The following is a 13635-nucleotide window of genomic DNA, read 5'->3' as shown; positions in this document are numbered from 1 at the left end:
TTAACTGCTCTGATTTTAATTTTTTAATTAGGGTAAGTAGTGCCTATGTAGTTAACACTCACTGGGTGAAGTAGGACTGTCCTCTTCTATTTGAATCCAAAAATTCTTCCTTCGAGCTTCAAGGGAGTATACGCCCTAATTCTAGTCATTATAACTTTGATGAAAAAAATCTTAGCGTACTCTTTCTTAATTTCCAGATTTCTCCCTTGTTCTAATTTAGCTATTGCACTTCCAGATGAACTCATATTTTTCTCATTTAATTTTAGATTATTTTAAAGGGTCACCCTTGTTCTAATTACTTTTGGATAAAGGTATTGAAAAATAAAGAATTCTATGAAAAACAGACTTTTTTTTTTTTAATGGCATAAAATCCTTTATCAACCTCTCGTATCAGTTTTTAGGCAAACTTAAAAGAGACAGGTTAGGTATGTTGAAAATTTTAAAAGTCAATAATCTAAGGTTGATGTACCAGAGCAGGCAGAAAGTTTATAAAGGCACAGAACTTCCCACAGAAACATCTTGGTTGGGGTTCTCTATTAAAGAGTAAACTGAGAAGCACTCAGATGAAATGTAAGTTACAAAGGTAAATACATGGTCACAAAAGTTACTAAGCTCTTCATCACACAGGGCTTACTAGAATAAAATGAACATCTTCAACAGTACTCCAAACCAAAATGACACCTAAGAGATTCTGGAGAGCTACAGAAACTGGGCTTTTCTTTAGCCTTATTTACCCAAAGCTATAGCAGATTTATCTGTCCCAGTTGAAGCTTTTGGTTGTTTTCACAAGACACCTGGGCATTCGCCAATATTGCCACTACAAAAGGGGGAGAACTGTAATAGACCCTTCTTCACAGGGAAATGACACTGTATGTCAGTTATCATCAAGGACATACCAGGAGAGCAATCCTACATTAAGAGTAAGAAAGTTTTATCACATTCTCTAAATGGAGTCCCAGGCCCATGTCTATCTTATCCAGGCTGAATAGCTGTAAGTTTACTTTCACCCCAGAATACATGACAAACTGTACTTGAATGATTAAGACAGAGCAAAAAAAGCTTCAGGTGCAGCATTTCCCCTGAAAGCCCTTTCAACCATACTAAAAACCAATTTTGGCAAACTCCTAGAGAGGAGCATGCAAGTCACAGGAATAATCACTCATAACTAGGTTGTTCATACTAACTTCAGCCCATGATAACGCCCTGATATGAGTTTACCTCAACTCTCATCTGGAACACACACACTTAACACTTCATTACACATATTGCTTATAGGGGCTTTATAATAATCTTTTGTATTCTACCTACTTAGACTACACATCCTCAAAAGCAGGGCCTAGGACTACTTTTACCCTGTCCCCAGCACCTAGCACACAATCAGTGCCCAGTAAGTGCTTGTCAGTTGATTTGCAGTTATCATTAGGAGTCCTTTGTCAGTGCCAGGAACTAATAAGCTACTTCACATAAACTACCACTACCACCAAAGATTTTAAATAAGAAAGCACGGTCTTGCAGTTAATGGTATATAAGACAGTTAAAGACATTTGCATGGACAACTAACCATTACCCACTGCTTGTAAGTCATCCTAGATTTATTTTCAATGGAAGTTTAAAACGTTGAAAGCCCTAAATTTTCAGTATCAAGGAAGTCTGAAACAAGCCCTAAACGTAAAATTTCAACGTATTTCCTAGTTATCACACGAAAAAGTGCTAAGGGTGGGGAACAGGACAGAGCTAGAGGGAGGCATCAAACTGCACTTTAATGGAAATAGTAAAACTGCTGCTAAGAGAGAACAATTCTTGGCCATTGCTTATTCCTAACCACTGTCTGTTGCACCTGTACGCTAGCATCTAACTGCTCTGTACTGAAATACTCAAAGCTCTATCACAAATATTGAGAAACCTCTAATTAACTTTCACTTGCCAAGAAAGATAGGGCCATTTTGCAAACTGAAGCCGCCAAGTTCAAACATGTGCTTGAGCTCCAGCTTGCTATGTCTAAACTAAGAAATCCTAGATAGATGTAGAATATAGTTCTTTATATTGTTTCTTAAAACGCTTCTCCACTGAGAACCACCAACTGAAAAAAAAATTTTTTTTAATTAAAACACTAAACCAGAAAATGCCCTAAAGCTAATGTTTAAAAATTCATTTTTTTTCCTATTTCATTCAAATGACTATTACCAAAACTCAGCACTGTTGAATACAATTTTAAAATAAAAAGAATTTTACTGTAGCAAATTCTAAGGCCAATTAAACATTTATAAAATGACAGGCAAGTGCCTATTAACTTTATCACAAGTACATTAATCTACATATCTATCTGCCTGAACATAAAGACTCTACGATCTCAAGAAGAGTGAAAAACTCATCACAAAGATCTTTTTTTTTAAACACAGCAGATCAAAATGTGGTAAACATATTTTGTCCCTCTTATTGAATTTATTGGAGTGACACAGGTTAACTAAATTATACAAGTTTCAGGTGCACAATTCCACAACACATCATCTGTACACCCCAAGTCAAATCTCCATCCATACCATTTATCCCCCCACACCCTCCCTCCACCTGCCCCCAACCCCCCCTTCTCTGTGGCAATCACCACACTGTTGTCCGTGTCTAGGAGGTTTTTTTCTCTTTTGTTTTTGCTCAGTGCATAATTTTTAAAAATTTCTAATAAAATGCTCAACAGAGCAAGAACCAGTTTTAATATACCATATTTGAAATATACTAAAGTAGTTACAGATCATTTCCTATTTAATAAACTCTTGTATTCTCTATTTTAATTACTTCAATCTTTCAAACTCATAACTGCTTTTTTAACAGATATATATATATATATATATATATATATATATATATATATATATATATATATATATTCATCCACACATATACACATACATACATACATACATACATATTTTAAATTCTGGCATAATAAGAAAGGCTCTAGATGAATACCTGTGAGCACCAATTGGCTATTTCAATACAATCTCTTTAGCTAGAAGCATTTATGGAAATTCCCAGCATTCTATGATGTTTTCCTAAATCTACTAATTCTAAACCAAGAGAGACGTTAGCTTTCCAAAAAAGAATAAATCTTCCTAAGGCTCCACCCAAGAACAATCTTCAGTTGATTATGGAAACTTCCATGAAAGAATCTGTTTAAATAATTATACAGGCTTTTAATGATGTCAAATTAAACAGCTATCAAAATAAACCAAGTTACCAAAAAATCAGAAGCAAAACAGGATGAACATACTGCAGATATTAAAAATAATAGGGAAGAGTCAGTATCTCAAAAAGCAAGCTGAAATTTATTAAGATGCTAATATCAAGTAATAGAGCTAATGCAGACAAAACAGGGTGACAGCACATAAAGGGCAAAACACGTATAAATTCCAAACATTTTGAGGAAATGCTTTCACAATAAAAAAAAGATGCCACAGCTTCTATGTCATTTATAGTAAAATTTTAAGTCACAATTGAGTTTCTTGATCTGCTGTACAAATTCAAATACAGAAAGAAATGCACTTTCATCTGTATAACCAGCTCACTCAAGAGGCACTTTCCTGTGGTACAACAACTTTAGTAGAGGTCCCATTATGAAGCACAATCACCACATATTTCCTAAGTGGGTCATATTACCTAGAATATCCTATGGGGACAAACTGTTCTCTCTGAAGCAGGGGTGGAAGACAAAACTATTTTCCTTGGGAAGGGAAGATATTTGCAGGGTAGCAAAGATCTCACTACATGACTTCCTAAAATATTTTCTATCTTGAAGTGGCAGGTCACATACACACACACACACACACACACACACACACACACACACACACACACACACAGCAAACAAAAAAAACCACACAGCTATTTATTTGACTTGGCACTTAACTTTTTTCTCTTAATCTAACACAAGGTGCATAGCCTACTACAAAAATCAAACAAACAAAAATGTTAATTATTAATTTACTAAGTACCTGTTATGTGCAAGACACTGTGTCAGACACCAAGAAAGCAAGTTACAGTCCCTCCCCTCTAGATATGTAATCTAGAAAGGAAGGATATTATGGTATAAGGGGGTGTAGATTAAAATTCATACAAGTGACACAAACAGTGAATAGATAGGAATTTAGAGGAGTTACCACACTTTGGAAATCACAAGAGACTTCGTGAAAAATGTACATATTAGCTGTACCTTGAAGACTGTGTGAAAAAGCTCTGGTTTGGGAATCAGAATATTCTCATCCTGACTTTGTCATTAATTAGCTCAGTGGGACAGATAACTTGGAGGGACTTAGGTTTCCTTATTCATAAAATAAGGATACTAGACTAGATGATTTTCTAACACCCTTCTAGCTTTATTATCTACAGAAATGTATAGGTGGGATTACCCATACGTTATTGCCTTTTGAAAATCTTTTTTAAATTCACAAGTAACACACTCTTACTACAAAACTCTAGTGATAAAAATCAACATGATAGTTTCCCCTTGGCTCTCACTTACCTTTCCCAGGGGTAACAAGTTTATCAGTTTGACATGCATCTTTCCAGAACTTTTCCAATGTATTTATATGTATGATTGTGGTATTTTTTTTTTAAACATAAATGAGATCATACTGGGAATACTATTTTGCAATTAGCTTTTTTCACTTAATATGGCTTGGAAATCTCTTCACATACACACATAGAGGTCTCCATCATTCTTTTTATCTGCTCCAAGTTTATGGACGTATTATCACTTATTTAGCCACTCCCCTATTGGTAGGAGTTCCGATTCTTTCTAAATTCTGGTTATTACAAACACTTTTGTTATTCTTGTTCATGCCTCTACATGCATTAGAAGTTCAAAAGGGGCGTGGGGAGAGAGCAAGTCAAGGAATCTGAGCCAAAAGTATAAAGGTAGAAAATATAGGGGAAGATGAAGAGGTTTGAACCAGGTGTCTATATTTTCAGCAAAAGAGGAAATAGGAGTCACAATAATATTCAGGGAAATACCTTTAGACCAGGAGTTAGGACATATGGGTCCTAGCCTTTGGTTCAAAAACTAGATCTGAGAGTAAAAAGTGGAACTGAGTACTTAAAATCTCAGAATTTTTTCAGACTAGAAGAGATCTTAATGATCATTCCATTCTACCACCTAATTTTAGAGAAACTAAAGCCCTACCCTTAAACTATAATGTGACACTGATAATGCCTAGCTTTGTGCTTTTGCCTCACACTCTGCTGAAGGGATTTTTTTTTAAAGTTTGAATAGTCACTGTGATAAACATTACAGGAAAACAATAAGCAAAAGACCCAAGATGGAATTATCCGATGAGGAACTGAAGGCCCGTGTCAGCAAGGCCATGCTGGGTAAGCTCACTGTGCCCATGCTGAAGGTAGTCTGCAAGGTGTACGGGCTGAAGGGCAGGATGAGGAGTCCCAGCGGGAGCTGCTGGGGCTTCTAGAACTGACCAGAGACTTGTACACCCAGCCACCTTTCCACACTGTTGCCAGGTTGCCTGGTTTTGTTCTCAAGTTGAAAAATGTTTCTCCTGAGCCAGAGAGAGTCTGCCTGACAGAAGCCAGGGCTTTACGTTTATGACACTTTCTGCTGCCATGGAGAGAGCATAGCCCTCCCACTCTGCTGTGCCTTATTCTACTGTCTGAAAAAAGAGCCCTAATTTTGTACTGTAAAAAACATTCGTAGAACTATAAAACTTTTCATGTAAGGAAGGAATTCACAGATCTAGGTCTCCTTTTACAGCCAGGGAAAGCAAAACCCCAAGAAGTGAGATAACTTACATGACATCCACAGTCTACCAGTAGTAGAAATAAAAGGAAAAATTACCTTCTAACTTCTGGTACAATTCTCACATCAATGTATTATATATCCCCAAAGAAGTCATCTGTGTTGGATTCCAGGGATCTTTCTGACAATTTAGCTCCTAAACCATGTACAGTATTAAAATATACCTTTTTTCATTTGCTTTCCCCAAAATAACAACAAAAGTCACTTACTTGTGAGTTCATTAAGTTTCAACTTTTCTTGATTTAGAAGATAGGAATATAAGCAATGTGTTATGTGTTTGCCCTGGGGCTGAATTAATTATTCTCCAATCAAATTTGTCTTCAAGAACTAGTTAGCAAATAACAATATTAGGAAATTTTATTCTCATTACTGAATCCTCCCTGAAACCTGTGGTTTTTCACTAGTAACACCCATGGGACTTTCAATTGGCATTATTTTACTAGAACACACCGAAAAATATAAGCGAGTACAAAATAACTATCCTCTTCTCTCAAAAGCTAAAAATATAGCAAAAGACTAGGAATCTCTTTATTTTTAAAAGATAAAAAGTACTAAAGAAGTCACTCATTTAATAAAAATATTTCTTACTAATATACCTCTTGGCATGCCTGAATTGCCAAATTTGTACCAAAATAGAAATTTCTTCAAATGAAGATGCTAGTTTAAGAAAAAGTATTTGAATTGCATCTATCATTACTAAACCAATGTTTATCAGAACATTTACACTGCAGTAATTACTATATACAACAAAGGAGTTTAGTAAACTAGCATATTGCCTTAAAGTCTAGTAGAATTCTGCTGCTGCATATTATTATGAGCATCAGTATAAAAGGTATAGTCAGTTTTGTGGATCAAACACAGTTCTCAAAGTTACATATAAAATAAATTTTTGTATACTGCATCATCTAAAATATATCAGGAAAATCTATTAATTAACCTATTCCTTTTTTAAATTACAAATTCATAGTTTGAGAGGAAGTATTTTGTTAAACAAGTTATAGCTGCACTCAGATATAGTCTCTGCAATCACTTGGATAAAAAGCTACTACATACATCACTATAATATTCACCATGTCAATTATTTAAAGTCTGACTTAATTATTTGTTTATTTCTAGAAATAATTTTAGAATCTGAATTTCAAGTTATAATATTTCTGAGTTATTTTTAAGACTAATGATCTCATCTCTTCCCATGTATCAGTTGTAGAATTGATTTAAGCTTTAGCAACTGGATAGCTGAAGTTCTGAGAACACATGGTTTCTAGAATGCAACCCTCGTCTGAGTCAGCCTCTGTCACCTTGCAGCCTGGGTCAGGGAGTAGAAAGCTTAGCCTTAATGAGCTATTTCTGACAAAGGTCAATATAAAGACTGTGAATGTATCTAGACACTACTGCAATGACTTCATTGCATAGGCTGCATTTTAGATGTGTAATTTCATCCTGGCTATGCTTCTTCTATTAACCATAAATTTTATCTCCAAAACCCACCCATTACTTCATCTCTATCTCATATAACATTCAATTCTTACTCTAACAGGTGCCTATCTCTGTACTCCAACAGCTATTTTTATAGTTTGTCTACAGTTTTTAGCATTCCTACCCATATGAAAATAGTTAAAATATTCATTTACTTGCATACAAAAATGAGTGCACCAATTACATGTCTCTCTGTCAAATGACATTACCCTGCATACTGTTTAATAATGTTAATTTCTATATTTATCTGGTCCCACAGCTTCATAAATAGTCAAATTCTATTAAGTAAGTGTCCTATACTTACCAATGCTTAGCTACTTTTTTAGTGTTCTATAGTTACCCTTGAAAACTGAGTACTATAACTGGACTCATACTGTTGAAGAACTACAAAGAATAAATTTTTCTTAAGAATTTTACATAAATTAAAAATAAGGGTGTTGGTTTTCTATCTGTAGACTAAAAAAGGAAATTAACCATCAATTTTTATATGCCAAATCAGAAAACCAGATCAGTAGCTATTTCCTGGTCTCTGGACAATGCTGTTTCTTCTTCCCTACACAATTATACTTTTTAAATTTTGTTGTTCATGATCTAACAAATACAGTCAAGTTATATTTTATTATACCTTAAGTGAAACTAATACAATTGCCACATTTGTTCAATATATGGTCTTAATTTCATAGATTTCACTGTTAATTAGAGGCTTTTAAAAACCTTTAACTATATACCTTTTTTATATTCTACAGAGGCTCATTCTTTCCTCATTGTCAAGTAAACTACATTAGGCAGCAGGACCATGTAATATATTGTAAACTTATCTGTGGTTAATTACATGTCTTAAACAATTGTGAAGTGTTGAGTCATTTGTGCAGTGCCATCAGATGATGACATCAGCACCTTTTAAGGGCCGAACTGCAAAGTTAGTGGACTTTTCAGGACCTTTCCCCCAATCATCGGTGGCTGGTATGATGAATGGATGACCACAAAGTTGGTAACAACACTAATTAGCTATTTCGGTGAGTATGAAGTGGTATCCTGTAGTTTTGATTTGCATTTTCCTAATGACTACTGATGTTGAGCATCTTTTCATGGGTTTAATGGCCTTCTGTATATTTTCTTCAGAGAAATATCTATTCAGATCCTTTGCTTGTTTTGTGTGTATGTGTGTTTTTAAACTGATTTGAGAGAGGAAAGGAAAGGACGAGAGAGAGAAACATCGATGTGAGAGAGAAACATCTATCAGTTGCCTCCTACATGCACCTCCAGTACCATGTTGAGGAGAAATCATGAGAGCAGACAACCTTGTCTTGTTCCCGATCTTAAGGAAAAGCATTCAGTCTTTTACCACTAAGTATGATATTAGCTGTGGGTTTTTCCTAAATGCCATTTATTGCGCTAAGGAAGTTACTATAATGTATTTTCATACTGAGATTTGTATCTTAGCAATAAACCAAGGTTAATACCAGCTTTTGATTAAACTTGCCATAATTATCAGACCCAATTCAAAACTGTAGACTCCTGGTCCAGCTACAGTTATATATATCAAACCTACAATAGAGGTTTAGTTTCCTTAACCCCATAACTTGTTTTTAATGCAAGTTCTGCCAAATCACCCTTGCTATTTGTTTTTCCCTCCTAACAAAACAAATGTACATTTTTCTAGAATGTGCACACTGTATAAAAAGTGTATGTTCTTTTTAAACAAATGTCATACAAGCACCCAAAATATGCAGCTAAAACCAGTTATATTCGTTCTGCAAGGAATCCTAAAAAGTCAGGTGATGTACTAAGAAACCACTGCCTTATCCATGGTCACAAAGATTTACTCTTGTATGTTGTTCTAAGATAAGATGGACTAAAACACTTTGTCAAAATTTCCATGTCAAATGGAGACATGTAGATAATCTAGAAAAAAATACTGTATTCATTATCATGTCCAAACCATTAAGATAAATATAACTAATATATTAAAAATTCTAACACAAGAAGTTGAAATTATTTATGACATTCTAGTCTCCAAGCATACATGAATCTTTACCTCATAAAAATGCTTACCATTTTCAACTCATGGAATGAGAAAAGAATAAAGACCTCACAAGTGGACCATATACTACATCAGGAAAATTGTTCCCTTTACAAAATCACCTGTTTTTATTTCAGTGTACTATATAATCCTAATGAATTGAAAGAATCAATTAGCCTCTTCAAAAAGGTTATTGACTCTTTTCTTATAAGCAAGATAAAGTCCTGCATAGTAAAAATCCTTTAAGATGTTCCCACTTATCAAGTTTTTTCATACAATTTACTTTTTTTAAAAAAAATCCTCACCCAAGGACATGCTTAGAGAGAGGAAGCGGGGAGGGAGAGCAAAACATCGATGTGAGAGAGAAACATCAATTAGTTGCCTTCCATACACTCCTCAACTGGGGATCGAACCTGCAACCCAGGTATGTGCCCTGACTGGGAATTGAATTGGCAACCTTTCAGTGCCCAGGACAACACTCAACCAACAGAGCCACTCTGGCTGGGCCATATAATTTACATCTTAAGAATTCATTAAATATTCTATTATCTCCTATGAAATTATTTTATTATAATGTCTGTTATGCTCTCAAGAGTACTTTATATATTTGTCGTTCATCACTTAAGTCATTATAAGTTCAGTACATATTATTGGTTACAGATATACTCAATAGTACACAGAATCATTTTGTCACTCAATATTTACTGAATGAGCTGCTATATGTTAAGGGTAAATAAGACAAAGTCCCTGCCTTCCTGAAACTTCTAGGCTAGTGAAAGAAGTCAGATAACTCAAACAAATAATTCATAGATAAATGGTATGGCAACAGAAAACACAATGTGATAGGCAGTGACTGGGGGGCCATTACTATCCTCTAAGGAGATGACCTGAGAACTAAATAATGATGAAGAGTTAGAGCAAGAACTTTCTAAGCAAAAAGAAGAGCAAGTGCAAAAGCCCAAGATGAAAATGAACATGGTGTGTTTGAGGGGGAAAAAAGAAAGCAGTGTTAGCTAGACCCTAGGAGATGAGGGACCGAGCAGTAGCACTCCGCAGGCCACAGATTTTATCTAAATGCAGTGGGAAGCCAGTGGAAAATTGTAAACAGAAATGACGGGATATGATACATCCTTTGAGAAGGTCACTGTTGCTGCTATGTGAAGACTAAAATGTGAGAAGGAATGAATAGCAGTCGTTGATGGAAAACAATCTTTCTTCATATGGTTTCTTGGTCCTCTCTCTTGCTTTCTGTTCCCATTTCCATCACCTGACTGCTGATTCTTATATATTCTACTACACGGGCTACTTCAACAACATCCAAACTAGTCTGCTTCTATAGCTAGAATATACTTTTTTTTGAAAATGCTTTGATTGTGCCTATCTTTTTGCTTCTAAAGCCTCAAAAACTCACTACTGCCTACAAAATAAAATCCAAATTCCTTGACATTCAATAACAACATTCTGCAATTTAATTCTAAACCACCTTTCCAGCCTCATTGCCTACTATTAATTTGGTAGGCTGTCCTTCCCTCAATATGGTCTACTCACTCTTTGAACACAGCTTATGACACCGCCTCCCTGCTTCCACGGACTGCTCCCTTTCCTTATTCTTTCCTTAGATTCAAATTGTTTCTTCTTCATGGCTCGGCATACATTCTCCTTGACTATCTGCAGCAGTGGCTCTTTGACTGTGACCACAGTATTCTACATCATGATATATAAGTTTCACAATTTTACGTTTAACTTTACTTCAAGCAATGCACTCTGATATTTTCTATTCTATTCCTTTTGCAAAGTGACTCACTAAAATGACTACACAGATCACAACTGGGTTTCAACGTCCAGCCTGAAAACCAATTTTAGTGCACCTTTCTAGAATTCATTGCTAACTTAACTAGATCCTGGTACTGAAAGATGAAACCTGTAATTACCAAACTATAATGACCTTAACCTTAAAAATGGATAGGGTCAGTATCTCATACTTCATTTTATCTACCACGATGCCAACCACAGGGTTTATTAATTATTACTGAAGAAAAAGGCTGATATTAAACACAGCTATCATATTTATGATCAGATAGGATCATGATTAGGTCTGTTTTGTATTCCCATCATCTTATTTCAAATTGTAGTTATGCTGGTCAAAATGGCTAGTTTTTAGTATTGCATAGTGGAGGAACACAGTAAATATTCCATAAATGCTTATTTTCATTTTTGCCTCAGAAGCATGACAAAGTCTCACCACCCTTCACTGGACATGCTTTTTTTTCCTAAAATCAAAAATACTCAGGCACTTCTACTCTGCCTAGGAAGGCATTATTAGTCCATTATCCTCCTTTGGGCCTTCTAGCTTTGCCAAAGTTGCAATAAGAGTGAGCCTTTTGTGTCAATAGAATGACAGTTATTAACGTTGAATGGCCTCTCCTGCCATCAACACTAAGGTTCTTAACAATTAGGGTCCTGTTAAAGCTGTTGTTCTTTCAAGAACACCATCAGTAATTTTAATTTAATAAAATAAAAATAATGAAGCAATCTAAAATTTGTACTGGTTTCTACTCTGGCAAAGGACCCAACACATAAGATAATGTAGCCCGGCTATCATGGCTCAGTGGTTGAGCACTGACCTATAAACCAGGAGATCTGGTTTGATTCCAGGTCAGGGCACATGCCTGGGTTTGGGGCTCAATCCCTAGTAGGGGACGAGCAGGAGGCAGCCAATCAATGACACTCTCATCATTGATTTTTCTATCTCTCTCTCTCGTTCTCCCTTGCTCTCTCTGAAATCAATAAAAAAAAATACTTTATTTATATATATATATAAAAAACTACAGCTTTGGCCAGTGTGGAGTCATCCCAGGCACCAAAAGGTTGGCGGTTCCATTCCTGGAAGGGAACATGTCCAGGTTTTGGCCTCAATTCCCAGTAGGGGGTGTGCAGGAGGCAGTCGATAGATGTCTGGCTGTCACATCAATGTTTCTCTTTCTCTCTCCCTTTCTCGCTTTCTAAAAATCAATAAAAACACTTAAAAATATATTCTCTCTCTCTCTATATATATATGACTACATACGCATTATTACATTATTTTCACAAGTAGAATGTCGAGTTTGCTTTTTAAACATAAATGAATGCTGCACCTCATCACTGACTCACCGATTCTTTTCCAGCTCATTGTGCGTAGATCTAAAAAGAAAAGAAAAAAAGAGCATTAGCCATGTTTTGTTGCTAAGGCCACAGAAAGGGGGATTAGTTTAGTTACTGCTATACCACATTCAGTGAATTTATTTAATAATGAAATATGTAATCAGATTTCTATAAGCTCACTCATCAAGAAGAAATAGGCTACACTCATTAGGACTGTTCATTCAGATATGTTTTCAGTTAATAACTAAATATTCTGAAACTGGAGTTTAGTTGTTATTTTAATAAAATTAATACTAACGCATGTTCTTTTGCCTATTTCTAGTATCCCACATTTTGTTGCTTGGTAGACATTATATCAGAAATTTAAATTCAAATATAATCTCATTTTTGTTTAAAATGTGAGAAAGAAGTCTATGTACTTCTATGTCCTCTTCGATCTCCACTTGCTCCTAACATAGGGAGAAAAAGTTTTGGCAGCAAAGCAGCTGAAATAGCCTTGCCTTACTGCTAAGTGATACAGACAAATTCAAGCCTCCCTGCCTTTTGTGTAAAACATAAACAAGAAAAAGTTATAGAAGAAAGAAAAATAACATAAATAGAAGATATAATGATAAAATAAAGGCACATATTTTTAAAAGACTGGGAGGATATACCTCAAAACGCTAAAAATGGTTGTTTTCTTTTCGTGACTTTTTTTGTTTTGCTTATCAGTATTTGTTATAATAATACCATCTATTGAAGAAGCATAGTGTCTGCTAAAGAGTGTGCCAAGCAGTTAACATATGTTATGTCCATTTTATCCCCCAAACAGCTCTTGTTTATATATAAACAATATTACTGAGGCTCACAGAGGTCAAGAGAGATGCTCTTGTCCCAAGAGTGTAAGTAACAGCCATGATTAAAGCCCAGGTCTTTCTTAGTCCAAAGCCCAAGTTCTTAACCACCTGGTGACAAGCAATACTGAAGAGAGGTTTAAGGGCACAGACTCTACGGCCAGACTGCCTGGGTTCCAATACTGAGTGGTCTTGTTAAAGTGCTTTCATTTCTCTGTGCTCAGTTTCCTAATCTATGAACTAGGAAAAATAATAGTACTTCCCTCATATTGTTATGAGGAATAAACAAGTTTACATTGAACAGCAAAATATAACAAACTCTGAAGTTAGCTACTATTAAAACTATGTTATACTAGCTCTCT

The 13635-nt window shown here is 35.3% G+C and overlaps 1 protein-coding gene across 3 annotated transcripts in view; it reads right to left on the bottom strand.

The window, feature by feature from the left end:
- MXI1 (MAX interactor 1, dimerization protein) overlaps positions 1-13635 on the bottom strand; it is a 65977-nt gene that overhangs the window by 17942 nt on the left and 34400 nt on the right. For all 3 annotated transcript variants that reach the window (XM_087823938.1, XM_016212129.2, XM_016212128.2), the window contains exon 3: positions 12450-12479. In XM_087823938.1, the coding sequence (XP_087680064.1) occupies positions 12450-12479 (30 nt within the window). The remainder of the gene's footprint in view (positions 1-12449; positions 12480-13635) is intronic.

The sequence above is a fragment of the Miniopterus natalensis genome, chromosome 14 (assembly GCF_054644295.1).
Source record: "Miniopterus natalensis isolate mMinNat1 chromosome 14, mMinNat1.hap1, whole genome shotgun sequence".
Classification (NCBI taxonomy): domain Eukaryota; kingdom Metazoa; phylum Chordata; class Mammalia; order Chiroptera; family Miniopteridae; genus Miniopterus; species Miniopterus natalensis.
Note: the sequence above shows the minus strand (reverse complement) of the source record. Positions and strands in the feature narration are given on the sequence as shown.